This window comes from Dermacentor albipictus, chromosome 8 (assembly GCF_038994185.2).
Source record: "Dermacentor albipictus isolate Rhodes 1998 colony chromosome 8, USDA_Dalb.pri_finalv2, whole genome shotgun sequence".
Taxonomy (NCBI): domain Eukaryota; kingdom Metazoa; phylum Arthropoda; class Arachnida; order Ixodida; family Ixodidae; genus Dermacentor; species Dermacentor albipictus.
The window spans coordinates 50,141,884-50,169,866 of record NC_091828.1 but is presented as its reverse complement, the minus strand read 5'-3'; the positions used below and the strand labels follow the sequence as shown (position 1 = coordinate 50,169,866).

Below are 27,983 nucleotides of genomic sequence, written 5' to 3'. Positions count from 1 at the left end.
TGCGGAGTGTTTAAAAGACTTTCACGGATTTATACAACCTTTAGAGAAGAGCTTAAAAATGCTTTCACCCAGCTTGCTCTCTCATCCTCAATGAGCCTTCGAGGCCCGAAGCCCACATTTTGTACTTGCAAGACTTGTTACGATTTGCTGGCACAAAAAATTTGTCTCGCATGAGACTTGGCTTGACTTGCATATGACCAAAGCAGTTGGACAGGAAACAACAACAGGACGTAGCAGTTATTGTGGAAGTAATGCAGTAGTTCAGAAATTATGACCCACACGAACATCACCTCAATAAAAGAAAAATTTGCTATGGTTAGGGCCACACTCATCATATGCTTACCAGCAAAGCCCCCATCCAATTGCTATCATGCTCGCCTCTTATGTTTCCAAGATAAGAATTGAAACACTGTCACAATTTCAGATGGAAGAATCGTGATACAAAATGATCCACAACATTTTCCCTGTCACCATTGCAGTATCTGACACTATGAGTAGCAAGATTTTCATTGCGAAAAAGAAGATGAGTAGCATAAATATAGGTTGTCAGTCCCTTTAATAAGATGTTTGCTTTCATCTTTGGCCGACCCACTCTTGTCATGACAGCAGAATCTTTATGCATTCAATGTTCACAGGTTAACCGTCATTTCCCTGATGCACCAGAATGCTATGGAGCTTATTAGAGACACATTTAGAACGCTAGTTCCAGTTCCATCACCTCTATCAGATATACTGAAATGGCTAGTTTTTGTACTTTGCTGTAATACAGTAGAACCCCAATGACATGTTTTGCAAGAGACCACAAAATAAAGTAATGCAACAGCTGGGAAAACGTAACAGGCTGGAAGGCCACAAATTGCCACAGCAACATCAAAAACAGCTCTGAATGGCTGCGAGTACAGTTATTAGATATCTCAGCACTTGTTCCTTGACTGGGGATGGATTGTGCACTGTACAACTAAGGGACACATATGTTTCATGAAAGTGGCCACTCTCAATTTTAACATGCTTCGCGCATGCTTCAATGCATAATGCTCTATTTTGGCGAAGCACAATGAACAGAAGTTGCAAATCTGCAGAGGCACGTAAGACAGCTTACGCCTGAATGTGAAAGCCTTATACTCCCTATGATCAAATATTTTTCTCCGTGCATTCCTTGTCCATGCAAGCTCTCACCTGCGTTTTAAGTGCACCTTGTGGGAGTATGCTCTGCGTGATGCTAGGGCTCAAGGCAAGCTCTGAATTCAGCCATAATTTGTCATTCCGTGGTACTCCCCAATCTATAGCGTATGTAATTACAGCTATGTTGTGCAATGGAAAATAAAGCAATCAGCGGTGTCAACTCTAACATTTATTGCTACAAGTAACCAGGAAACCTTGTAGAGGGAAGTCCACTCTGTAAATAGCTGACACAAACTTTACCGTACACTAAAGAGGATGAAGGCAAAAGCCTGTCAGCTCACGAGACATTTATGACATTACTTGACATTTTCATTCTAATGCATCGTTACTTCCTATTACTTTTCTCCCAAGAAGGGTTGTGGGTTCAAATGCCTTAATTACTTCTCTTAATTATGTGTGCCTTAAATATCTTCAACTTATTTAACACCAAAGGTCGTGGGTTCAACTCTCAACCTTCATGATGTCAACTGGAATCCAACTTGTGATATTGCCAGTTCACCCATACATCCAAGTGAGTTCGACTCTCACCAAAGATCACAGGTTCGACTGCCACCGAAAGTCAAGTGTTTGACTCTCACCAAAGGTCTTTGGTTGTGCATGCAAAAGCTAGACAGAGTTCTACAGAGTTTGCGACAGCTCACTTACTTATACATTATCTGCAACAGCAGGCCCCGCAAAGGAGGAAATTTTTTTTTCCTGTAATCAATGCACAAATTTAAGTGGCAAAAGCAGCAAGAGGTGTTAGAATTAGTTCAAACTTTTCCACCATAAGAGAAGAAAAGCCAAGCTGAGAGCCAACATTTGCCCTATTCACAACAGCAAATTGAACAAGCAAGGGCAACAGCACTCAAAAGAAGAAAGAAACAAGAGCTGCACAGGACCAATCTACCAGCCACAAACATGCTGCAAGGCATGAAGAAATGAGTTCCTTCAGAGTTGGCCCAAGCGGGCGTGTGGTCCAACCTTAAGTTTCACATGGTTCAGGCTAGTTGAGTTTTCAAAACTAGCACCAACGACTGACGCCAATAAGCAGGAGACCAAAGTTTCATTCCTACATGGGCCGCTCCACCTGAGCGCGAGGTTCTGGAAGTACGTATTTATTATTGAAATTCGAAAGCAAATTTTCGCTAGCTTTAGCCTGGTTACTAAACTCCATGGATACACAGGGTGTCTGTGAAGTTGACCTTCTCAAGTTGCCCGAGTTTTCCAGGTTTTCCCCGAGTGCACTTTCCAAAATTACCCTAGTGACACAGAACTTTGTTCTATGTCAACACAGGCTGACACTGTCACCAGATGCTGTCACTCTCTAGTAAGCATGATAAAAAATAAACAAATGACTTAATCCGGTTTGAATAGTAAGGAGTGCTGTTTATTTTATTCAAAATAGAAAACTGAAGGGAGGGGTTAGCAAAATGCTTAGAACGACAGAAAGCTGAGCTGGTTGGCAAGGATTCATTATGCAAAAAAGAAGTGAGGCATGCAGACAGGACACAAGAGTAAAGAAGTGGACAACACGAACGCCATGCAAAGCAAAACGCCAAGCAAAATGTGCAGCGAATATATTTGAAAAAAAAAAAAGAAAATGTAGAGCCCATCACAAATCGAGTCGAACATTCTCAAATACCAATAAAAAGAGATGCATACAGAAGCAAATATTTTTTAAAATGAACTATTTCTATCAACTGATAGCAAGCTCTTTCGTATAAGGGCCGAACTTTGTCGTAAGCGAGATTCTCTCAGCAACTGTAAAGTCAACCTCAACTGCCCTGACAAACCCTCAACCCACGCACAATGCCTCAGTGTTGCGTTTCACTGCTTTAAAGTATTTTGGCTTGGATGAGGGTCACCTGCATTTCGGCGTCAGCCAACACTTAGCTTTTTGAGCTCAAGCTTCTTCAAAGAAGAGGTGGCACAGTTCCTTTCCCAACCATTCCTCACTGCAATGGCCTTTCCTGTTCTCGTCCTCGTTCTGCCGCACATTTGCTCTACAGACCATATAGATACCCTTGGTCAATGTGCAGTCAATGCCCGACTGTTCGGACTCCCTAGAAGCCGCAAAAACATACGAAAAATCTAGCAGTCCCAGAACATGAATGCATCTCTTTTACTGCCCTTAAGGGCTCAAATTGTCACAGCTATGTTCAAATAAGCTCTGAAGGCCTGCCAGTACACTTATTAGGCCCCATATCAGTAACCCATGCACATCAACATAACCCACATCTACACTGACAGGCTCGGGTCAGTTAAGCAAAAAACATTGCACATTTGTAAGCAGATACAGAAAATTCACAATTCTATGCACGTGAGCGTTATTGCCCACTGGGTGCAGGCACATATGGTCATGACCATAACATTTAATGACCTTGCGGACCCACTGTTCACTCTTTCTCGAAATATGTAACTCCTATTTCCATTTCCTCTGACCCCTGCTCTGTTTTCAATGCCAGAGAATCCGTTATCCAGTGTGACACTTGTGCCCTTATCCCACCCTGCGTCTTTTTCGTTGCCCACAATCATTCTCTGGTGGAGGAAGTCTCTGTACCTACTTTAGACATGCCCTGGGCCTCTGAGACAAAGATAACTCATGAAAGTACTTAAAGGTGTGAAATTTAACAGTGATCAAGCAGAAGACTATGAACAATGGATTATGGACAACATATATTTAGAGTATTGCAGTATCTCAGTGAAACGAGCCTGCATGCACATATAGTTTCATACTGACGTTACACTGGGTGGCAACCAAAGAGAATAAAAAGTAAGCGTTTATTTGCAGGCGAGAGGCACTGTAAAATTCAGGCGATGTGGGCACTTATGCTTATCACTGCGATTGATACAGTGAAGACAGTTTTGCAACGTGAATGCATTGGTAACATTTCTTTGCAAAAAATACCATAGGCCATTGTGCATCTGAGACTTCTGCTTGCGTGAACATGCCGTAAATGGCGTACTGTGTTTAGGGTGGCAGCCCCGTGGTCAGCCTGCACAGCGCATTATGCAGAGCGGAAAAAGAATTGGCCATATTTATTTATTTGTTTCAAGTACCTGCAGGGCACGAAGGCATTATTGCAGGGGCAATACACAGGGTTACATAAGCTCGTATAAAATACAAAACTAATCAAACAAAAATAACACAAAAATAGGAAGACGAGCAAAGCCATCTTCCACCTTCCTCGTGTTTTCCCTGTTTTGCTCATCGTCTTGAATTTCCATCTCCCGCCTTCCGCATGTTTTCCCAACAATAGGAAGGTTCATGCCGCTATAAATTCAAAAGAAAAGCTTTGAACAATGCTTCAGTGCGACAATCGGCAATTTACTGTGGTAGCTGATTCCACTGTGATATTGTCTGTGGAAAAAAAAAGTGCTGGAAGACAAATGTTCCACAAATTTCTCTTATTTTTAAAGACTGGTCGCTTCTGTGAGCTAAGAAATAAGGAGGTAAAAGGTAAGTTGCTTTATCTATTTTAACCATACCGAAATAAATTTTAAAAACCATTTCTTATCTCATGTTCTGTCTGCGTGTGCTTACTAATTCTCACCGCAGGCTATCCTTATGTGCAGTAATACTAGAAGTAAAGTCACAATTACTACAGACGAAACAGGCTGCGCAGTTTTGTACATGCTCAGGCGTTTTAGACGGCTTTGGTTTGCGGGTCCCAGGCTGACGTGCGTACTCTAATATGGGTCTTATGTGCGAAAAGTAGTTCTTTAATTTTGGGAGGAGCTAACCAGCAGCTGCAATTAACAAAATTTAGCATTTTACAGGATTTCGCTTTAAAAAATTCAATGTGCTTAGTCCAAGTTAAATATGATGAGAAATAAACACCAAGACACTTATACTCAGTTACTCACGATAGCTGGACGTGTCCAATGTATAACGAAACAGGTATGGATCTTTTTTACATATAAAGGAGCCATATTGACACCTATTGGGGTTGAAAGACATTTCCCACCTAGCCCACCAGCACGTTATAGTCAAAATTTCGTTGCAAGTACTCGCGGTCAGTGGAAGACCTAATGCAATGATAAATCACACAATCATCCACATAAAAATACACTTTGCATGACACAACTTGAGCAATATCATTGATGTATACCAGAAGCAGCAATGACACCACAACAGATCCCTTGGGAACTCCTGAAGTAACAGCAATATAATCAGATTGTGAGCTATCAATTACAACACATTGCATGCGTTCTTGTAGGTGACACTTAATCCAATCAAGCAAACAAGGAGAGACACCGAGGGATGATAGCTTATGTAACAGCAAAACATGGGGAACAGAATCAAATGCCTTTTTGAAAACTAGAGATATACAGTCAGTTTGTACATCGAGATCAAATGCATGAGAAAGATTGTGGCTGAATTTTAGGAGATGTGTCAAACAAGAACGACCAGACCTAAAACCATGCCGCTATTCGAAAAAAAAAAAAAATACAGGGGAACCCCAATTATAAGACTTTCTTGGGACCGTGTAAAAGCATCACAACATGCGGGCGTCATAAAATCCGAACATAAATTATGCGTATGAAAATACTACTTATTTCCCGCGATGAATTTACGAGAAACTTCAATGTAAACTGCTAACATACTCTGCAGGGATAGAAAACCCAAATTATCAAAAAAGTAAATGCGATAAGAATTAATGCTGCAGTACAGGTACCACTCATGCTTTATTCAAACTAACCTCTACGGCACTCCACTGCTGCGATTCCCACCAGCAGACGCGAACTTTAGAAAAGTCGGTAAGTTTCTTTTGGAGCTTGTTTGATCCGTGAACCAAGAGCTTTTGCTCGAGTTGGGCAACGTCCAAAAGGAGGTCCTCTACAGCGTCGCGTGTACAGATGAAGTTCCAGATGCCATCTATGTGCCGTAGCACCTCGGCAAATGTGGTAGGCACAGGCAAGGCATCTGTGGTGGCTTCCTCATCCGATGTCGCAGCGGTGTCAGCACTAGGCAAAGCCTCCTCAATGGCGTCATCCAGTGACACCTCGTCACAGAACGCAACACTGTCATCGGCCTCCACGTACCCGGCGAAGGTCGCGGTGTGGTTTAAACCCTCAAAATCGTCATTGGCGAAGCCTGCATCGGCCTCAGTGGAATCGAGTGGAATTGAGCCCACGCTGCACTGACAGCTTCCAGAACCCTTGCTTGACGCACTTAATGATGTTGGCATCCAGTGGCTGCAGCCGGCTTGTACAGTTGGGCGGAAAACAACCTTTATGTTCCTCAGGCTGGACGTATCAAGTGGGTGGCATGGTGTGTTGTCCACGAAAAGCAATATTTTCCTTACCTTAGCACCCATTTTGTTATCCAGCTGCTGCGACAAATTGCTGAAGAGCGAAGAAGTCATCCACGCCTTTTTGTTGAAGCTGTAGCTGCATGGCAGGGTCTTCAAGTTCTTAAAGCACCGTGGCTTTGCAAACTTTCCAACAACAAGCACGAGCAGCCTCTCAGAACCGCCCTCGTTAGCACAGAATAGTGCCATCACATGGTCTTTACTACGCCTGCCACCATGACAGCTGTCACCCTTAAATGCAAGGGTTTGCTCAGGCTGCATATGGTAAAAAATACCACTCTCATCGGCGTTGAAAACGTTGCAGGGCTTGTATGCAGCAAGCATCTCCAACAGTTCCATCCACTCATTCACCGTCGAAACGTCCATGGAAGTGCTTTTTCCACAGGAGCGACTGTACACAATCCTGTTTCGTTTTTTAAAGCAATCCAGCTGCCCGTTCAATGCTTGAAAGTCGTCGATGCCCAGACGCAATGCCACCAGGTCCGCCTTTTCCTTTAGAATGGCGCCATCAATGCTGATTGCAGAGCTCAGTGCTTGGTGCAGCCACTTGACGAGAACATTTTCTAACTTCTCATGCTGTCCTTTTGCCGCTTTCCGCTTGAGCCTGAACTTGTTGGCACTCTGCAATATCACCGCTTTGTTTGTCAGGATCGTCTTAAGCGAAGATTCAGATATCTTAAGGTCCCAGGCAGTGCTGGCTTTCGTGGCTCCATGCCACTTTTCCGCTTCCTCGATAATATTCAGCTTTTCGCCGAGCGACAGAACTGTCCACTTTCGGAACATCGTGCTTCGTGTTGCTACACAAAACTCAATACCTCCGCTGAATGCTAGGATTACAACGAAGAACACGTGTGATAAACCTAGGCCTCTCCGTGCTACCTTGTCGGCGATCTTCTGCTGGGAAACTGGAAGGAGAGAAACGCTTCCCCAACGTGACGAGAGGCGCTGCCGCCGAGAAGAGAGGGAGAAAGTGATTGTGGAGAAGAAAAGGTGCTACTTCAGCACAGTGAGCGTCGCACGCAACTGCTGGTGGGGCAGACAGAAACGAACAATCACACGAGGCAGGGAAGAAAGCTGTACCAGAACGAACCGGTCGATCGGTGTCAAGCGACCGTTGTGCTTTGAGTGTAACTTGCTTTTGTGGACACAGGTTCTACCAATAAAAGGTTAGTCAAGGTATTGAGAGTTTTGCTGCTGTGTTTCTTGACAGTCATTACCATGTGATATCTGGTGGGAAATGTTTTATGAGAGACTGGCACAACTGCACTTCAGAAAGAACCTTTTCTGAATTGGCAGGATTGGCCCAATTTCTTACCTTGTGCATGCATGGGGAAAGACGGAGTGAGGAAAAAGACCCGCAACACTTTTCTTTCGTCCGCCATTCCATCCAGTGCTTCATGAGGGTTGTCTTATAACGCGGGTCAGGCGTAAAATTGCGTCGGATAATTGCGTTTTTTATGCATTGCTTCTATGGGGACTTCGCTGGGGCTGCACTAATTCGTCGTAAAACCCAGGTTGTCACAAAACTGGGGGACGTATATCCGGGGTTCTGCTGCATTGTTTTCTAGATGTTTTATTATGGCATTGTACACCATGTGCTCTAGTGTTTTACTACACACACTCGTTAAGAGAAATTGGCCTGTAGTAGGAGACAATCTTTTTTGGGACACTTTCACGGATTGGTACCACATTTGCAACTTTCCACTCCTTAGGTGAACAAGAAATACTTACCGATTTCTCAAGCATAATAACCAGACAGTAGGCTATTATGTTAGAACAAGCCTTTAACACACAAGAAGGTATACCACCAGGACCACTTGCAGAAGAAGCATTTATATTGCCAAGTAACGCAAGTATACCACCGTGTGTCACGACCAGTTCTGGCATAGGTTCGAACACAATGTCGGGAATACGCAATAATTCATTATGACAGGGAGTAGTGAAAGAAGACTGGAAACAAAGATTAAAGCAAGAAGCTTTATTGAAGTCATGAGTAAGGCATACACTGCCATTTTTTAAGCTCAGGATGCCAATTGATCGTTTGCTAATTGTTTTCCAACACTTCCACATTTCTCTTGGGTTATTTTGTAACTTCGGGCTCAATGCTAGGTATTTTTCCTTAGCAACCTTGTTTTTTACTTTTATATCTTTTCCAAGGGACTTCAGGATTATAAATACAGAAGGGTTACGCTGCTTTCTGTAAGCATTCAGAAGATAATGTCGCTTATTAATCAATCGCTTGACCTCCTGAGTAACCCAAGGCTTACCTCTACGTTTTTTTGCAGACAAATGTTTACATGGAACATGTGTGCCAACCAACTGCTTTAGTGTGGAGCAAAATGTGTCCCATAGGGTATTGCAATCTGAAAACTGAGCAAAGTGACTGAATTCCTGCAGGAAGATGGCAAGACCATTAGATAATGAAACAAAATTGCCTTTCTCAAAAAAATATATCTTTCTTGGGTGATCATGTGCACATGAGAAGGGGATGATCTGAACATGTGCTACAATGCAGTCATGGTCACTAATACCAGGCATTACGGCGTTGTAAGATACAAGCAATGGCTGGTTTGAGAAAAGCAGACCTAAGACAGAAGAGCTATTTGGACCACACCTGGTAGGTTGAGAACAAACTGACAAATATCACTGGTAACTATTGCCTCGCGGAATGCTATAGACAGAGCGGATGAATTAACAAGGACAGGCTTGTTGGGAACCCACCTCATGTCAGGCATATCAAAATCACCGTCAAAAAGATAGTCATTATTTATTGTAGAAAGAAACTGAAAGGGCTGTGAAGGTCTCAGGCAATGTGGAAGCGGGGGAACGGTAAAAGGAGCCAACCGTCAGCAACTGCCCAGTTTGAAATCGGATATAGCACCGAACTGACTCGGGACAACCGGTTGGGATTAACATGGGAGACAACTGTGTGCCCGAACCAACAAGTAAACAGACTACACCGTCATGCATATTCCGATCGGAACGGTAGACGTGAAAACCAGATGGAACAATTTCGGAACTACCAACAGATTCAGCGAGTTGCAAATATGCAGCGAATTCATCAGTTTTCTTTAACGCTATATGTATGTATGTATATACAGTAAAAGCTCGTTAATTCGAACCGCAAGGGGAAGCCGCTTCAGTTCGAATTAACGAAAGTTCGAACTATCGAAAGTGAAGGAGGGCAACAGTACACTGCGATTTGGAAGCAGTAGGGCATGTCAGAAATTTGGCGTGTCAGAAAGTGATGACGTGTGCCGCGGGCACACGCCATCTTCAAGTCGAAGCTCTGGGTCCGACTGTGTCACACTACCGATGTCCACTGATACGAACGTAAGCCGAGACTTAACACCATCACAATGAATCGCGACGGCCGATACCTCCTAAGCTGAAAATAGAGGTGCACAACCGATGAATACTGCCGAGACAAAGACGCTGAACATGTGAAGGTGGCGAAGGCCCTGATTCGTTGGTTCTTGATTGCAAGCGCAGCTGCGACGTACTTGATTCGCTGTGTTTTGGAGCTTGCCGTGCCATCTCCACACAACATTAGCAGCTGTACAAGATTTGCAAAGCCTCCGAGATTCACAAGGGGCAAGAAGTCTCGGAGGTTACGTAGAACGGAGAGGCGGCAGCCGCCACTGCCTTCTGGCTGACCCCGCGTCGGTTCGATTTTTTTCCGATTTTGCCTTCTCTCGCCGTTCTCTCCGTTTCGGAGGCAATACAGCCTTGTGTGTAGGCAGTAGGCGCGCTTCTCTGGCCGTGTGCCAGGCGAGCGTAGTTCGAATTATCCGTGAGGGAACCTTCTCGCGTTCGAATTAACGGACTTTTTTATACATAAACTTCTGTGGAGCTTGACCGGACCAAATCGTATAGTTCGAATTATCCATAGATTCGAATTATTGAAGTTCGAATTAACGAGCTTTCACTATATATATATATATATATATATATATATATATATATATATATATATATATACATCATTGTACGTACTTCATCAAGAGAAAAGGCCCTCAAATGTAAAGATAACATATCGAATTGCATATATTGGAGCCCAAACCCAGACTCAGCAGCAATGCTAAGGCAGATCCAAAGGCTCCAAGATCCAAATGCTAGGCCTATGAGCGGCCGAATCGCCGAACGATCTCGGGAAAATGGACGTGCTGTGCGCTCATAACTAACCTTTCAGGTGAGTTTAGAGAAAGTGAACGCCGATTACAATAGCCACTGGTGATCAACGCAAGTGAGAGTGTAGCCATGACGAGAATTCACGCTGAAGCGGGAGGCATGGATGTCACCATATTCAACAAAGGTATTTCCTAGAGTCCATAAACATTACGAACATTAAACTTGCAAAAAACTTACGTTATCATAGTGCACATACATCACAGAATCTCATAACGTACGCAGCATGTGCAGTGAGGATGACGCTATTTCTTTATGTATGTAATGCATTTAGGTTTGGTTGCAAAAGCCATTCTAAAATTGTCTAATGAAACAGCTTGTCACATTATGCTGGAACATGCTATGAATTAACCCGGCAGCTCAACATATCTGAGCATACTGTAATGCTTGTGTAACAGAATGCCATGCAGCTTCTGCACACATATGCATATTCCCAGTTCAGATTTTACTTAACACATAGACACCTACGGGGCTTAACTGTGTGCACAAATTGCTATTTGAGTTCACAAGTTACAAAGAAGCTTTGAAAGAAGAACCTGCACTGAAATGGTAACGTGTTGGTACAGCTGATGGCTGACTGGATGTGGAAGTAATCCTTAGTTGTGGAACTTGGCAAAAAAGAAAAAAAGCCTCACACGTTTATTTATTACATGTAGGTACATGTTAGCCAATATAGAAGTAATTTTTCAGCTTGAACAGAATACAAATCGAAAAGGGCCAGAAGTGAAACTCCTGGCCCAAATGCAGAATACAGCTGAAATATTTTTAGAAAAATGAACAGCTAATATCAAAATATGCACAAAACAATGTGCACATCCTGGTGTTCATAACATTGGCAAGTTCCCGTCGTTTCGTCGCACATTATGAAGGATTGTTTACTAAAAGCATAAATGGAGCTAAAACAAATGGGGAATTTGCTCACACACAAAAGGCTCTTGAGGGAGTGCAAATGATCCCTACATAGCCAGGAAAGTCCAGCTCCTGCACGTTTAGATATTTTATGCCTACACTATGCGCATAAGGGTAAAATTTATTGTACCTTTACTTCCATTTAAGGTTGCTTGTGGGCAGGAAGGTTTTAAGTGTTCCAAGGCTACTAGAAGGTATTTGTATTTACAAAGTGCCTATTCAAAAGCATCAAATATTCGCACACCCTTAGTCAATACAGTCAATTCTTAGATTTATTATATTAACCACAGGCCCTGTGTACAATTTCGTTGCGAGGAAATGTCTTATGAGAGACTGGCACAACTGCAATTCAGAAAGAACCTTTCCTGAATTGGCAAGATTGGCCCCCTTTCTTGCCTTGTGCACACAAATGTATTAGACAGTGCAGGTGTATACTTGGTTCAAAATGTAAAATTTATAGAAATATTTCTACAGATATGTCACACTAGTGCTTATAGAAATGCTGATACATTAGTTGAAATAAAATGTAGGAATGAATTAGGCATGGATCACCTGACATTCGACTTGAGGCTTCAATTATTCGTTTATATTAGTAATAGCAAGTGCCTTCTGTGCTAATTATGAACATTCAATTGCCACCACTCAATTTTTGTTGCAGCCCCCGATACAATAAAATGCTAACAAGACTATACTGTATGCTGCCACTCAAGTACTAAAATACACAAAACAGTAGACAAATACTCCTTAAACACAGGCATTTATTTGGAGCTCTGATGAAACAAACAGTTTGAAGGTAACTTGTTGAACAATCAATTGCTCCATAAAGATACCCATTCTTAAAAAAAGTATGGACAGAATAAGCTCAAAAGAGTCTTCAGAATGAACAATGTATACCAGAGCATAGAAGCAACAAATACATGAATGCATACAACAGAACAAGTTCATATGGGTGCGCAGGTGGTCTTTGAAAAAAAAAAAAAACAGAACTTCGAAAGCAGATCACATCACTTGTGCTTCCTGATGCAGTACAAAGTTATCAAATATGCTACACGTCCATAGATATTTAATTCAGACTAGTTCAACATGGTCAATGATCTACCCTACAATATCATGGTGCTTTGCTCTATGCTTATGTCTGCTCAAGTGATCAGATCGCATAAAGGTCTTGCAGCAGACGGTGCAACTATATGGCCTGTCACCTGTATGAATGCGCTGGTGTACGTTCAGGGCACCTTTCAACGAGAACCTCCGAGAGCATGAAGGGCACTGATAGGGCTTCTCGCCAGTATGGGTTTGCAGGTGGCATATCAGGCTGGTCTTTCGTATGAAGCTCTGAAGGCATGAAGGACAATGAAATGGCTTCTCGCCTGTGTGGCTACGCAGGTGGATTTTCAGGTTGCCCTTTTGTGAGAAGCTCTGAGAGCATGAAGGGCATTGATATGGCTTCTCGCCTGTGTGAATGCTCAGGTGGACTTTCAGCTGGACCTTTTGTGAGAACTTCTGAAAGCACGAAGGGCACTGGTATGGCTTCTCGCCTGTGTGGGAGTGCTGGTGGGTTTTCAGGTGGGTCTTTTGTGCGAAGCTTTGATGGCATAAAGAGCACTGAAATGGCTTCTCACTTGTGTGTGTCCACAGGTGTTTTGTAAGGTTGCCCTTTCGTGAGAAGCTCCGAGAGCATGAAGGGCACTGATATGGCTTCTCCCCTGTATGGGTGCGCAGGTGGTCTTTCAGGTCAGCCTTTCGTGGGAAGCTCCAAGAGCACAAAGGGCACGCGAATGGCTTCTCACCTGTGTGGGTGCTCAGGTGGTTTTTCAGGTGGATTTTTTGTGAGAAGCTCCGCAGGCATGAAGGGCATTGAAACGGCCGCTCACCCGTGTGAATGGACTGGTGAACCTTTAGGGTGTATCTTTTTGAGAAGCTCCGAGGGCATGATGGGCACTGAAATGGCTTCTTGCCTGTATGGACGCTGGCATGTGCTTCCAGACAAAACTGTTGATCAGTCTCGCAGTCAGATAGCTGACATCGGTGGAGGCCTCCTTGCTTTGAGTTGTCACATTTGGCAGTTGACGGAGAAATAGCAGGCCTCGATGCTGCACAAATAAAAAAAAGTAAGTAAAAGTTATATTGAAAATCCAAAAAGAACACAGACGCTATATTTGATGACAAGCTTTCTTGTTTTTCTTTTTAATTCGAAGACCTGAGGGAAATTTCAAATATGATGAAACAAAGTCCCAAGAGTTCTTTTTAATTTACTCAATATTGGCACATGTACTTATCCTTTTCTCAGGGAGTGCATTTTATCCACTAACAACTTAATGTTATCGCTCAGCGCGAGACGTGCTTAAATGATTGGACCTTACAGGAATGTTATCGATGGTTCTATACTTTGTCGTCACCGAGGCTTATGTAATCTGATTGTATGCGGGACGCGAATTGTGTAGTACTTTCTGGAAGACACGCACGCACCAGCGATTATTCTGGAAACTGATGACTCATGTATAAAGCCATCGTGCTTGACTGGCAGTTCAGATTTTTGACAATGACTGACTGTGTTCGCCACTATCGTTGTGCTTTGAGTGTAACTTGCTTTTGTGGACACAGGTTCTCCCAATAAAAGGTTAGTCAAGCTATCGAGAATTTTGCTGCTGTGTTTCTTGACCGTCATTACCATGTAATATCTGGTGGAGGTGCGTTCATGTATCGAACGCCACCGCAAAGCTGTGATCCAAGCCTGACACCCGAGGGCAATAGCAACGTCGCAAAGGATCAGCGAGCTAGCTGTAGGCAGCAAGGACTGCTATGGGAGCACAGACTTCTACCTGGAAAGACCAGGAAGTGCACAGTCACTAGAGGAGCTACAACGGCAGCCCCAGTTTCGCCAACACTGATCATGCTACAGCAGCCGAGGGAGCCACCGATGTTCTGCGGATCAACATTTGAGGACCCGGAATGCTGGCTGGAGACGTATAAAATAGTCACTACATTTAACAACTAGAACAGCGACGACAAGCTGTGCCATGTCTCCTTCGCATTGGAAGACGCCACCAGGGTGTGGTTTGAGAATCAAGAAATCACAGTGAGAACGTGGGACGTGTTCCGCAACAGCTTCCTCGAGACGTTTACAAGCGCTGTATGCAAAGACAAGCCCAAGCCCAACTAGAAGCATGAGTGCAGCTGCCCAATGAGACCGAAAATGTCGGAGAAAAAAGACTGCTTTCTGATCAAGCAAGAACTTTTCACCAAATTGGTCCGCATCCTGCCAAGACCATAGCCGAGTTCTTGACAGATTCAGTAACATTTGAGAAAATTTTAGAAATTTGCACTAGGCAATATAACCACCAAGCGCTCAAGCCGCAGTGTGCCATCGAAGCATGAAGCTCTGCCAACCTCCAAGAAGTCATCAGGGCCATTGTGTGCGAACAACTGCGCAAGACCTTGCCTTCGTCGCAACCTCAGGTGGCCGCAGTCACTGACATGCTCAAGGAGGAACCATAGTGATCACAAGGAGTTCCTCAGGTAAAGCCTCAATCACTGCAACCCCAGCCAGAAGTGACCACACGCCGTCATTGCCTGGCATGATCACCCTCCGCACCTGTGCCAGGACCCCACAGTGCCACAATTCAGTTGTTGACCACCGCCGCTGCTAGCACGCAAAAAATCGTCACTCACCACAGCATTCTAAGGAAGACTGATGTTTGGCGTGCCCCCTACCATTGTCCGCTCTGCTATCACTGCAGAGAAACAGGCCACATTTTCTACCAGTGTCCATACCACAAACTAGGACTAGTCTATGCCAATTACAAAGGACAACAGACTTTTGAATATAAGGGACTATATTTCAACCTTAGTTGGCTCTACTTATTTTATTATTGCAACAAAGTTCACTTTTAACGGACCGCACTACAACGACTATCAGCCACAGCGGATGAAATTAGCGGCATTTTTTGTCAAAATCAGCCATATAAAAATGACTTTTGCCGTTTCCACACAAGCTGACAACTTACTTGCGAGGGTCAGCTGACGATCGCTGTTCAGTATCGTGCATGTGAGGGAGGTAGGCGGGCAGCGGAAGTGCGCTGTCTTCCTTTGCCGCGAGGCACAGAGCAGTGGGAGGTGAGGGAGAGGGGTTTTTACTGCGGTGGCTGCTGCTTGCGACATGGCCGTCATATCTTGAAAGCTATCTGCGATGTAGACAAAGTGCGTCCAGTGCCAGTAGCTTCGTATGCGATGTGCTTTCGAAATTTAGTTCGTGTTGAAGCGAGAGACAGCACGAAGGTCAATTCGCACGTTGCTGCCACCGCGCTTCCTCACTCCAATATTCTGACAGCAACTTTCCGCAGTTGAGCGAGATGTCTTCATGTTTACCTGTGCGCACATTATACCGTGCTTATTTAGATAGCAAGCGAATTTTTACAACTTTACACAGCCAATAAAACTACTATCCTTCCTTCGAAAAGCTGTCTACTAATTTGCTATCACAATCGATGCTTTGCTTCTCTGGTGAAACTGCCACTTTTTTGTTTGTTTTTTACTTTGGATGTTTGTCACTTTTTGCATAACGTTGTTACACATCGTGACCAAAGTTTTGGAAATGAAGCGTTTCGGATATTACGGGCTTTGGATAAAACGAACATTTTTTGTCGGATTATACGGGTCCGTTGTAACGACAGCCGACTGAACGCGGGTTCGCCGTGAAAGCTCCGCGCCAGCAGCAAGGCAAACACACCGGGCCTCTTCAATTTTTGGAGTTCTGGCCGCCCGCTGGCAGCCAGATGGCAGCCAGCTAGTTCCGGTTCTGACAGGAAGTCACGTGGGCTGGGATCCCAAGACAACCCGAACCTGCCCGAAGTTTGCAAAATCGAACACCGGTACAGCTGACCAAATGTAAACATGCTACCAGCATGGCAGCGCCCGGCGAGGCCGGCGTGCGCTCGGCGTAGTCGGCCCATTTATGCATTGCCAGCTTGAAAATATATAGTTGCATTCAGGGATACGATCACTTTCGCGCGACTCGGCGCAGGACGCGTACTCGGCCAACCTAACCTTGCGCAGCGCAACAGATGCGAAATCGTGATTGAATACTTGAAAGCGATGGCTGGAAAATCCCTGCTCGCAGCGATCACATCGACCACCGGCGACATTGATGAGTTAGCGCTGTGTCATCACAAGACATGAAAAAGCAGGTTAGCGGGTACGTCTCATACGTATAAAATTTCGCGCCGACCTGCTTGGGCTTCGATTTCAGAAAGTTTGTTGCGGCTGATGGTGCTTCTCATTTAAGGAGCTGGGGACGCGGCTGGCACGTGAAAATGCACGTCACCTGTGACCAGCAAAACGTTCCACACGAAAAACAACATTGGTCGCAATCATGAGAGCAATAAGCCAATGTACGTGTGTCTAAATGTACCAAGTGCAATTGGTGTATTCTTAGATCAACAGCCTGCAGCTCAAACACATATCGGTTTCGAGCTGCCACCTAAGCATACGACGGAGAGATAGAGCAAACACGGGCTAGCTGCAAAGCTTTCGCTAACTGCAGAGAAAGGAGAGATATACATACGCAAGATATGTCAAAAGGAACGCCACCAGAGAAATACGAACCCAAAATGTACCGCAATGTGTGCATGAGTGTCTACAACTGGCGAGGAACACGATGCACATAACATGCACGCATGAGAGCGCAGCGCACTGTTCACCGCCGCGAAGGAGCAATCAGGAGACACACACATATACACACACACAAAAGCTTCAAACGGTTCACCACGGCTCGTATCACACCGCTTCGCGATGCGGAACGGAGCATTAGCACCTAAAAAGATAACGCTACAAGTAAGGAAATCCAAAGATGACCGTAGACAGTTGGCTGAGCGAGGTAAATTTAAGTCCTCAAGCGCCCGCGTTGCAATCCGTGAAGTCCCCGTAAAGATGGCGGCAAGCACCCATCGCCTCTTTTAGTCGTCTGCTAGCCAGAGAACTTCCAGAGAGCAGCCAGACCAAAATCAACCCGGCAGGTTCTGGCAGCCCGCAGGTAGCCAGCACCGCCCAGCGCAAGCAAAACGAATGCCCGGCGGAAGTGCGTAGCGCGGTGGGCGGAGCAACCCGAGGAAAAACGAAGACGCTCTGGCTGGCTCTGGCAGCCCGCGGGTAGCCAGAAGTGGAAAATCGAAGAAGCCCACTCATGGTATCGCCGGTTACCTTGCCGCCACTCAGCGGAGCTTTTGACGGCCGTCCCGTTTACCATCACCAGACCGCTACCTGTCACCGCAGCGCCAACCATGCACTGGCCTAGCCCTAGGCTGGTTTGTCGGCCCACATCCCGGAAATTAAAAGCAGCAATTGATGGAGGTGTGGTTGCTGTTCGTCAAATTGGCAAAGATCCTCCCCTGATGATGACGACAAAAAGAGTATCTTGACGACACACACGCCGATAAAAGAAAACCTGATGATGCGACGTCCCAGCCACAGGTTAACACAATGCACCATGATCAGACACCAAGATCTAACTGGAATGCAAGACAAAAAACCACCGACCTTGACGCGCTTCTCGATGGCCACACAGTCGCCACGTTAGTGGACACAAGAGCCGACCACTCCGTGATGAGTGGACCCGTCACCACCCAGTTGAAGAGAGTTAGGACTGCATGGGAAGGCTTTAAAATTCGGACTGCTGCGTGACACCTAATAATGTTGAGTGGAATTTGCACAGCAAGTATTACAGTTCATGGCTAGACTTACCCTGCCACCTTCATTGTCCTCCAACAGTGTTCATGAGACGTCATTCTCGGCATGGACTTCCAGAACCAACATAGCGCAATAATCGAGCTGAAGTCAGTCAATAACGCCGTCCAAAAATCAAGCAATACTGCCGGAGAACTTTCGTAGTTACCACGCCCTGACTGTGCTCGAAGGTCAAGTGTGCATCCCACATTGCTCCAGCATTGTCATTTCTGTTGGCACCAAAACACCTGCAGACGCAGATGCCGTCATCAAGGGTGGTCAACGTCTCCTGCTCTATCGTGAAATCTTCATCGCAAGAGGGATCACCGACTACATAGAGATAAAGTGAAAGCAATGCTTACCGAACTCAGCCAGGAGTTCAAGCATGTCAGCAAAAACACGATGATCGCATACTTCAACAAAATTGTGGAAACTAGCAACGCAGGCACCAGTGATTACTCTAGAAACTTCGATGAATTATGTGTAAGAGGCAATGCACTTGACCAGCAGAGTTCAGATTTTTGACGATCGCTAAGTTTGCCGCTATCATTGTGCTTTGAGTGTAACTTGCTTTTGTGGGAACAGGTTCGCTCAATAAAAAGTTAGTCAAGCTATCGACAGTTTTGCTGCTGTTTTTCTTGAGCGTCACTACCATGACACAATATTTTTGCATTTGAATGCTTCATGACCTTGTTTGTGAAGTCCACCTATATAAAGTATTTTTTCAGAAAGCTAAAATATTACAAAGTGAGGAGTGTTGACTTTCACGGATTTCTGCACCCTTTCGAGAAAAGTTTAAGAATGCTTTGACCCAGCTCGCTCTCTCATCCTCAATGAGCCCTCGAGGCCCAAAGCCCACATTTTGCACTTGCAAGACTTGTTACGATTTGCTGGCACAAAAAATTTGTCTCGCATGAGACTTGGCTTGACTTGTATATGACCAAAGCAGTTGGACAGGAAACAACAGGATGTAGCAGTTATTGTGGAAGTAATGCAGTAGTTCAGAAATTATGACCCACACGAACATCACCTCAATAAAAGAAAAATTTGCTATGGTTAGGGCCAGACATCATATGCTTACTAGCAAAGCCCCCATCCAATTGCTATCACGCTTACCTCTTAATGTTTCTAAGATAAGAATTGAAACACAGTCACAATTTCAGATAGAAGAATCCCGATACAAAATGCTCCACAACATTTTTCTTGTCACCACTGCAGTATTTCACACTATGAGTAGCAAGATTTTCATTGCGAAAAAGAAGACGAGTAGCATAAATATAGGTTATCAGTCCCTTTAATAAGATGTTTGCTTTCATCTTTGGCTGACCCACTCTTGTCATGACAGCAGAATCTTTATGCATTCAATGTTCACAGGTTGGCAATCATTTCCCTGACGTACCAGAATGCCATGCAGCTTACTACAGACACACTTAAAATCCTAGTTGGAGTTCCATTGCCTCCATGAGATATACTGAAATGGCTAGTTGTTGTACTTTCCTGTAATACAGTAGAACCGCACTGTTGCGTTTTGCAAGAGACCACAAAATAAAGTAATGTAACAACTGGGAAAATGTAACAGTCAGGAAGGCCAAAAATTGCCACAGCATCATCAAGAACAGCTCTGAATGGCTGCCAGTACAGTTATAAGACATCTCAGTGCTTGTACCTTGACCGGGGATGGATTGTGCACTGTATAACGAAGGGACACATATGACGTTTCATGAAAGTGGCCACATTCAATTTTAACATGCTTTGGTGCAATGCTTCATACATTCTTCACTGCGTAACACAGCTTTATTCTGGCAAAGCTGAATAAATAGAAGTTGCAATTCTGCAGAGGAACGTAAGCCTGCTTACATGTCTGAATGCGAAAGCCTTATACTCCCTTTGGCGAAATGTTTTTCTCCATGCATTCCTCGCCTATGCCCTCGCCTGCGTTTTAACTGCACCTTGTGGGAGTATGCTCTGTTTGAGGCTAGGGTTCAAGGCTAGCTCTGAATTCAGCCAAGAGCAGTCGTTCCGTGGTACTCCCCAATCTATAGTGCATTTAATCACAGCTACGTTGTGTAATGGAAAATAAGGTAATCAGCAGTGTCAATTTAACGTTTATGGCTACAAGTAACAAGGAACATTTGCAGAGGGAAGTCCACTCTGTGAAAAGTTGACACTAACTTTAGCATACACTAAAGAGGATGAAGGCAGAAGCCTGCCGGCTCATGAGACATTGCACTACTTGACATTTTTATTCTAATGCATTGTTACTTCCTATTTTCTCCCAACAAAGATTGCCGGTTCGAATGCTTTATCTTTCTTAATTATCCGTGGATTAATTAACTTCACCTTATTTAAAACCAAATGTAGTGGGTTTGACTCCTGTCCTTCATGATGTCAACTAGAATCCAACTGTGGAACAGACGCTTCGGCAGCGAGCACCATCATACGAACGCCAAGTGAACGGTGCCTCACCTACAGAGTTCTTTAGAGCCCTTGGGGGCCACGTCGATTTCTTTCAAGAGCTCATTCGTTCTGTAATCCGCGAAGAACTCCAGAAGCTGTCAGTACCCTCACTGCCGATGCTCAACTCCTTGTCCAGCGTTCTCCGTGACGAAGTCCAGCAAGCGCTAAGAGAACCACCTTTCAACACAGAAGCTCGACCGCTAAGAACTGACAGCTCCCGTATGTCGTATGGGCAAGCTTTGAGGCAACCTGCCCCACCTCCCTCTCCGCTTCGCACCGTGTGCCCGGCCATGCTACAGCCCGTCCAAGCGGTCTCGTATAACCAGGACCACCGACAGGCCCCAAGGAAATCAGACGTGAGGCAGGCACCTGATCGCCATCCCCTTTGCTTTCACTGTAGCGGAGCTGGACACGTCTACCGACAGTGCTCCTACAGAGAGCTCGGACTACGCGGATTTTCAGCAAACTCGCCGCGACCTAGGTTCGGCCAGCGTCCTCCTGAAATTGAAGAATACGTTGCCCAGCAGTGCGGATCCTCATCAACTCGACACCAGTCACGCTCCCCTTCACCGCGGCAGTTTCCTCCGACTCGCCGTACGTGTTCGAGCATGGTGCGGGGTCCGTCACCCTGCCCGCACCGGAAAAACTAACCACAGCAGCCTTCAGGGGCGAGGCCGCTCAGTCTGGACGTGCTCAACGACCCCTACTGACGTGTACGTGGACCAATGATACATGAACGACGACAGTACCTGCTGATTACAGAAAAAGAATTTCCTTGGACATTCCTGTACTGCTCGACGGTCGCGAATTGACTGCTTTAGTGGACACTGGAGCAGATTATTCTATAATCAGCGAATAACTGGCCACCCTTCTGAAGAAAGTGACGACGCCTTGGAATCAAACGCCAGTTCGTCATCGTACATCATCACCCCACTCGGCATGTACACGGCAAGAATACAGATTCGCGGCTCTACGTTTGTTGCCAGCTTGAGCATTCTCCCTCAGTGTTCTCGAGACCTAATCATCGGCATGGACTTTCTCAGGGAGCACTGAGCTATCATCGACATTTGACAACGCCTCGTCACTTTCTCGACAAAGAGCGCCGCAGCGACGACCAACACCATTCCCCCTCGAGCATCTCTTCGTGTCATCGACGACGCTGTCACGTTACCACCACGTGCAAGTGTCATGGTTCAAGTGGCATGTGACAGACTCTTACACGGTGCAGCGGTCGCAGAAAGGAATCGCTCTCTCCCGCTTTCTCAAGGTGTTTGCGTAGCGAGAAGCCTTATTGATCGCCATGATGGCCACTGTGAGGTTCTTGTCCCGAGCTTCAGCTACGAGCACCAGCACCATTTCCCCAGTCATTGCCTACGGCAACCCGATCGCCGATGCCACTGAATGCCTTGTTTCAGGGGCAACCGGCACTGCTGAAGCACTTCTACGCAACGTCGACATTAGTCCAACGCTTCCTGAAGAGAACAAACAACCCCTGCGCGACCTGTTGCTTGAGTTCCACTCTTGCTTCGCACAGTCGTCGAAGATTAGTCAAACATCAATTACGAAACACCGTATCATCACCTATGACGACGTGCCCCCCACAAGGCAACAGCCTTAGCGTTTTTCGCTGACCGGAAGACAAGTGATTCAAATGCAGGTGAAGGAAATGCTTCAAGACAAGGTAATACAGCCTTCATGCAGTCCCTGGTCATCGCCAGTTGTTCTTGTTAAAAAAAAAAGATGGTACGCTTCGGTTTTGTGCTGTCTATCTGAAGCTAAACACTGTCACAAAGACGTGTACCCGCTGCCTCGTGTTGACGTTTCTCTGGACAGGCTAAGGTGCGCAAAGTATTTCTCCTCTATCGATCTGAAAAGTGGCTACTGGCTAATTGAAGTAGATGAGCGGGATCGCGAGAAAACTGCTTTTGTGACTCCGTACAGCCTTCAAGAATTTAGAGTACTCCCTTTCAGCCCCTGTTCCGCTCAGGCCACATCCCAGTGAATGATGGATACCGTTCTCGCTGACCTGAAATGTAAAAGCTGCCTCGTCTCTCTCGATAATGTCGTTGTCTTTTCGGAAACTTTTGACGAGTACCTTCAACGCCTTCGGAATGTACTCAAAGCCATTCGATCGGCTGACCTTACACTCAAGCTAGAGAAATACAATTTCGGTTACGAGGAGCTGAAGTTCCTTGGTGACGTCGTGACCGCAGCAAGTGCTCGGTCCAATCCCGAGAAGACAGCTGCCGTAGCTGCTTTTCCCGCTCCAACCGACAAGAAAATTGTCAGGAGATTTTGGGGCTTGTGTGCATATAATTGACGCTTCATTGAAAATGTTTCAAAGATTGGAGAGCAGCTATTTCACCTTACGCGTGATGACGCGCCATACCTCTGGACTAATGAAGAACAGACCGCCTTTGCGGAGCTACAACGTCGATTGTCTTCTCCTCCCGTGCTCGGTCATTTTGATGAGGATATTGACAGAAGTACACACTCACGCCAGCAATATCGGTCTCTGAGTTATCCTGGTGCAATGGCAAGACGGGACTGAACGAGTTATCGTCTACGCGAGCCGCACTGTGTCACCGCGCTGAGTTCAATTTTTCCACCAGGGAGAAGGAGTGCCTCGCGGTTATTTGGGCTACTACAAAGTTGAGGCCGTATTTCTATGGGTGGCCATTTAAAGTTGTGACCGATCATCACAATTTGTGTTGCTTGACCAACCTCCGAGACCCATCTGGACGAAAGGCACGTTGGAGTCGGCAACTTCATGAATTTAACATCATCGTATACAAGTCAGGCAGTCTTCCTTGTCACAACATGTTCTTTTGATGAATGAAGTTGTGCTCTAAGGACCAATGCTGTCTGAAGATGTATCTTTCTTTTTCTTCATTAAGATATATTCTGTTATTGACTGAAGTTGTGTTTCTCGGGATGTATATGTTGTGCTGTAAATTATTTAGCATTTATTATGAAATGACTTGTACTGTTCGTTGTATATACTATATGACCCCCCCCCCCCCACTGTAATGCCACACTGGCGCTGTGGGTTCTGTAATAAATAAATAAATAAATAAATAAATAAATAAATAAATAAATAAATAAATAAATAAATAAAACATGAATATGCTGACGCACTATCAGGAGCACTCGTTCAATCTCAGAATCCTGATGAGGAAGACGACAACGCCTTCCTGGGAGCCTTCAGTGGGCCGGATCTGCTCGCTAAACAGCGATTGAATGCTCAGTTAAGGCCCATCATCAATCACTTAGAAGGTGGCATCGCGTCCATTCCTTGCCCTATATCGCGATGGTTGTCGTCATTTCGCCTACGAGAGGGCATCTTATCCAAAAGAAACACAGGTGCCGGCGACAAAGCACATCTTCTAGTAGTGCCTCAAGCCCTTCGCGATGACATCCTATTAGCCTGCCACGATGAGCCGACATCTGGTCACTTGGGCTACTCGAGGACCCTGGACAGGGTACGACAATTTTACTACTGGCCTAGACTGACTGCTTGCGTCAAACACTACGTGAAAGGATGCCGTGAATGCCAGTGCCGCAAGTCACCACCCTTCAAGCCTGCAGGCCTTCTACAAGCCATCGACCCTCCGCGCACGCCGTTTGATCAAGTTGGAATGGACTTTCTTGAACCATTTCCCTTGTCTTCCTCCGGCAATAAGTGGATCATTGTCGCAATTGATTACTTGACGCGTTACGCTGAGACGAAGGCACTACCACGCAGGACAGCATGTGAAATTGCCCAGTTTTTTATGTATCACATTGTGCCTTGGCATGACTCACCGTCATTCATCATCACTGACCGAGGGTCGGCATTTACGGCGAAACTTCTGGACGACATCTTCAAGCTGAGTTACACGAGTCATCAAAAGGCCACAGCATACCACCCTCGGACTAATGGCTTGACAGAAAGACTAAACAAAACACTGGCAGACATGATCTCTATGTACGTGGATGTGCAGCACAAATCGTGGGACGAAATCCTGTCGTACATAACGTTTGCGTACAACACTGCCACGCAGGAAACTACACAATTCACGCTGTTTCGCCTCGTTTATGGTCGAGATGTTCAAACTATGATTGGTTTTATGCCATGATTCTGTATGAAGACAGTGATCAGCTCGACCAGTTAACTCCCAACGTCGAGCAGTACATTCGGCACGCCAAGGAAGCACGTCAACTGGCCCGTGTCCACTTAAGACAGCAGCAGTGTACAGATGCCATAAGGTACAACCTTCACCATCGACAAGTTACCTTTGAGCCTGGTGACCAAGTTTGGGTTTGGACCCCCATTAGATGGCGAGGCCTCAGCAAGAAACTCCTGAGCAAGTACTTCGGACCATACACAGTACTAAGGCATGTAAGCAACGTGAACTATGAAGTGGTTCCAGAAGGAGACCTACCATCACCCAAGCGCCGTTTACCCCTTGCAGAGACTGTACATGTCGTCCGCCTCAAGCCGTATTTTGCACGGTGATGTTAAGTGTACTGGTAAAACAAACTTTTGTTTTTTTGCTGTTGTCGCGTCGTCCTCCAAAGAACTGCGAAGCGTTTTTTTATTTTTTGATTCCCGATACAGAACCCCCCCCCCCTTTTTTTTTGGCTCGTGTGCATGCCCGTATGTGTGCTAGCGCGTTCCCCCCCCCTCCCTTTTTTGTCTTAACTAATGTGCGTACTTTTCATGTACGTCTTGTGTTTGAGCATCGAGTAGATGCGTCATTGGGAGGGGGAATAATGCCACCTGGTGTTTAGAGCCAGCGAACATTCCGCATTACGTGCCCTGAAAAACGGCGAAGAAGACAACGAAGCAAAAGATCCCGCGCCAGCTGGAGAACCGTCGCTTAGTGCCTGGCATTTTTCATCTCTGGCTGCTTGTACTGTTACTTACTCTTGTGTTAGTGTGTGACAATATTTACGTCAATGTCCAAGATCTGCTGCTGCTTGCTCTTGGCAGTCTTCCTTAGGCTGTTTGACTTCATGATTCAAGTCAGGTCACTGGTTGCCTCTGGTTTTTCTGCATATGAGTCTGCTGAAGCTGTCAATTCTGCAACAGCAGCTTCTAGTTTCTTTTTCTTCCTTCTGAGAGCTTCAATCTCTTCATCAATGCAGCATTTCTTCCTCTGTTTTGCATCTTCATCCTCCTGCTTTTTCTGTCTTTCCAAAAAGGCATGGTATTGGTTACTTGCAGAAGCCACAGATGCTCTCAATTCCTTTGTGATGGGTACATTGAAAATGCCACCTGCTATGTGTACAGCATCACAGATAATGCGCTGTGAAATGTGAGACACTTCTTTCATGCCCTCTACTGAAACCTGAATCCTCTCTCTACACTTGCTTGGACATGACTAAGTGTAAGCAGCAGTTTTACAACCCTCCAAAGCTCAGCATATGCTGAGCCAACCTTTAAAAGTTCACAGAAAAACTTGTCAAGTGTATGCGAGCTCCTTTCAAATAGCTGCAACTCATGTTTGCGCTCCTGTAGCAGCTCAATGAACTGTGCAAGCTCAGTATCCCTTGAATGCTCATGGATTCTCTCTGCTGAAATGAGTGCATCCAGAACTTTCTTTAAGCCTTCCAGGCACTCATCTGGCTTCGATGACATCTGCCTGGGGTCTAGTGAAGAGAGGCCTCTTACAATAGGATATCGCAGAAGGCTCTTCTCCAGAATCTTTTTGTGAGACTTGCAAGAAACTGCTTGCACTGCATGCGAAATGCAAATGCAGCTTTCACACTTACTTTGTGGCTTTTAAGAAAGTGCTCGGCTGTGTGTGAGGTTTCTAGACTGGTATTTAAACAGTCCATGTCAACTTAGTATTTACCTTTAGTGTCCCTTAAACATATTTCCTTCATATAATTGTCCGTGCTTCTTTTCTTTTTTTGTCACCACCCCATTCTGTATTGCCTACAGGCCTTGAAAGTATGAATAAGCGAAATACTGAAGCTGTATATAAGGTGCACCTGTGCATAGGGAACACCTCAATTGACTTGAGAAAGCTTGGTTACTCATGCTTGTACACACATCGTGAAATGTCATACTTACACAATTTGGGGTGCTAAATTTCCTGCAAGAAAATTATTACAAGCTGCAAATTCTGGCAGAGTAAAACTTGTGCACGAAACCAACATTTATTGCACCTACCCAGAAAGCCACTGAAGGCCTCGTCCTCTGACGCACTGTCAAAAAGTGCAGCCACTTCAGCCGGCAGCATTGCTGGGTTACAGTCATCAGCCTCCACATAACTTTGAGGCCTAGCAAACATAACGCAGTGAGCCTGATTCACAAAGGTGTGCTAACTAGCTAAGCACAGACAAAGGCTTAATGAGCCTTTAAATTGGCATTGGGCCGCAGTGTTAGGTTTTCGGGCCTCACAGGAGTACCGAACACCGCGGGTTCGAGCTTAGCAAGCCACAGGACCGCGTCAGCTCTCAGCCTCTAGTGCCACTGCGCGCGAGCTCAGGCGAAAAGGGGCTACTAAACGACGCACGCAAGAACATAGACTTGCCCCGAATTAACCGATACCGTTTATTGTATCCGGCAGCACCCGACACTGCACAGACGTCCGGTCCCGGGGCGGTGGGCAACCAAAGGGGTCCCACACCAAGGGCGAAAAATACAGTCACAGCACCTATAGCATGTCGCTGCGAGAGCACATGCTCAAGCTTGGACATGCCATTAGGAAACGTCCCGGCGGCTACGCTTCTTGCTCTCACGATTTCCGATGGGCCAACTCGGGAGAGCTCGGCAATCTCCTTCGGCTTGGGCCTCTCCGATAAGTGTGGCTCGGCGTGATACGACATCGGAGTCGTCGTTATACGGAGTCATCGGCCTCCGTACAACTTTGAGGCGAACTTTTAAGCACTTTGAAGCGTCTCACTCGCATTGCCTCGGAAGCATGGCACGCTCAGGATGTACGTACAGATCATGATCACATCATGCATGCTTGAAAATGCAAAAAAAAATAAGACCAAATGGTGACTGGAAGCCAAAAGTACTGAGATATTCCAAACATCTTAGACTTTCCACACAGGCAACTTAAGATAATGATGATAACCAAGCACTGTTTGCTTAGTTGGAACAAAGCAGCCGACACCAAGAGCACACACACTCACAATTTAGGGCACGTTGCCACGCCCAACCTTCCTAGCTCGTTGAGACCTGTGCGGCCTACCTATATTATCACTATGGTAGCACTAACGACTCTTTTACCTACA

The 27,983-nt window shown here is 45.5% G+C and overlaps 1 protein-coding gene across 4 annotated transcripts in view; it reads right to left on the bottom strand.

Annotated features, from left to right (window-relative positions):
* LOC139048771 (zinc finger protein 239-like) overlaps nucleotides 1-27,983 on the bottom strand; it is a 96,481-nt gene that overhangs the window by 51,960 nt on the left and 16,538 nt on the right. The window contains exons 3-4 of one of the 4 annotated variants that reach the window (XM_070523360.1): nucleotides 15,581-15,757; nucleotides 12,317-13,666 (exon numbers count right to left, since the gene is read on the bottom strand). The exons of 2 other annotated variants lie outside the window; for them this stretch is intronic. In XM_070523360.1, coding sequence (XP_070379461.1) covers nucleotides 12,672-13,666; nucleotides 15,581-15,757 — 1,172 coding nt within the window. In that variant the 3' untranslated portion in view covers nucleotides 12,317-12,671. Of the gene's footprint in view, nucleotides 1-12,316; nucleotides 13,667-15,580; nucleotides 15,758-27,983 lie in introns of those variants that run through there. One more of the 4 variants, XM_070523361.1, reaches the window with a different exon arrangement.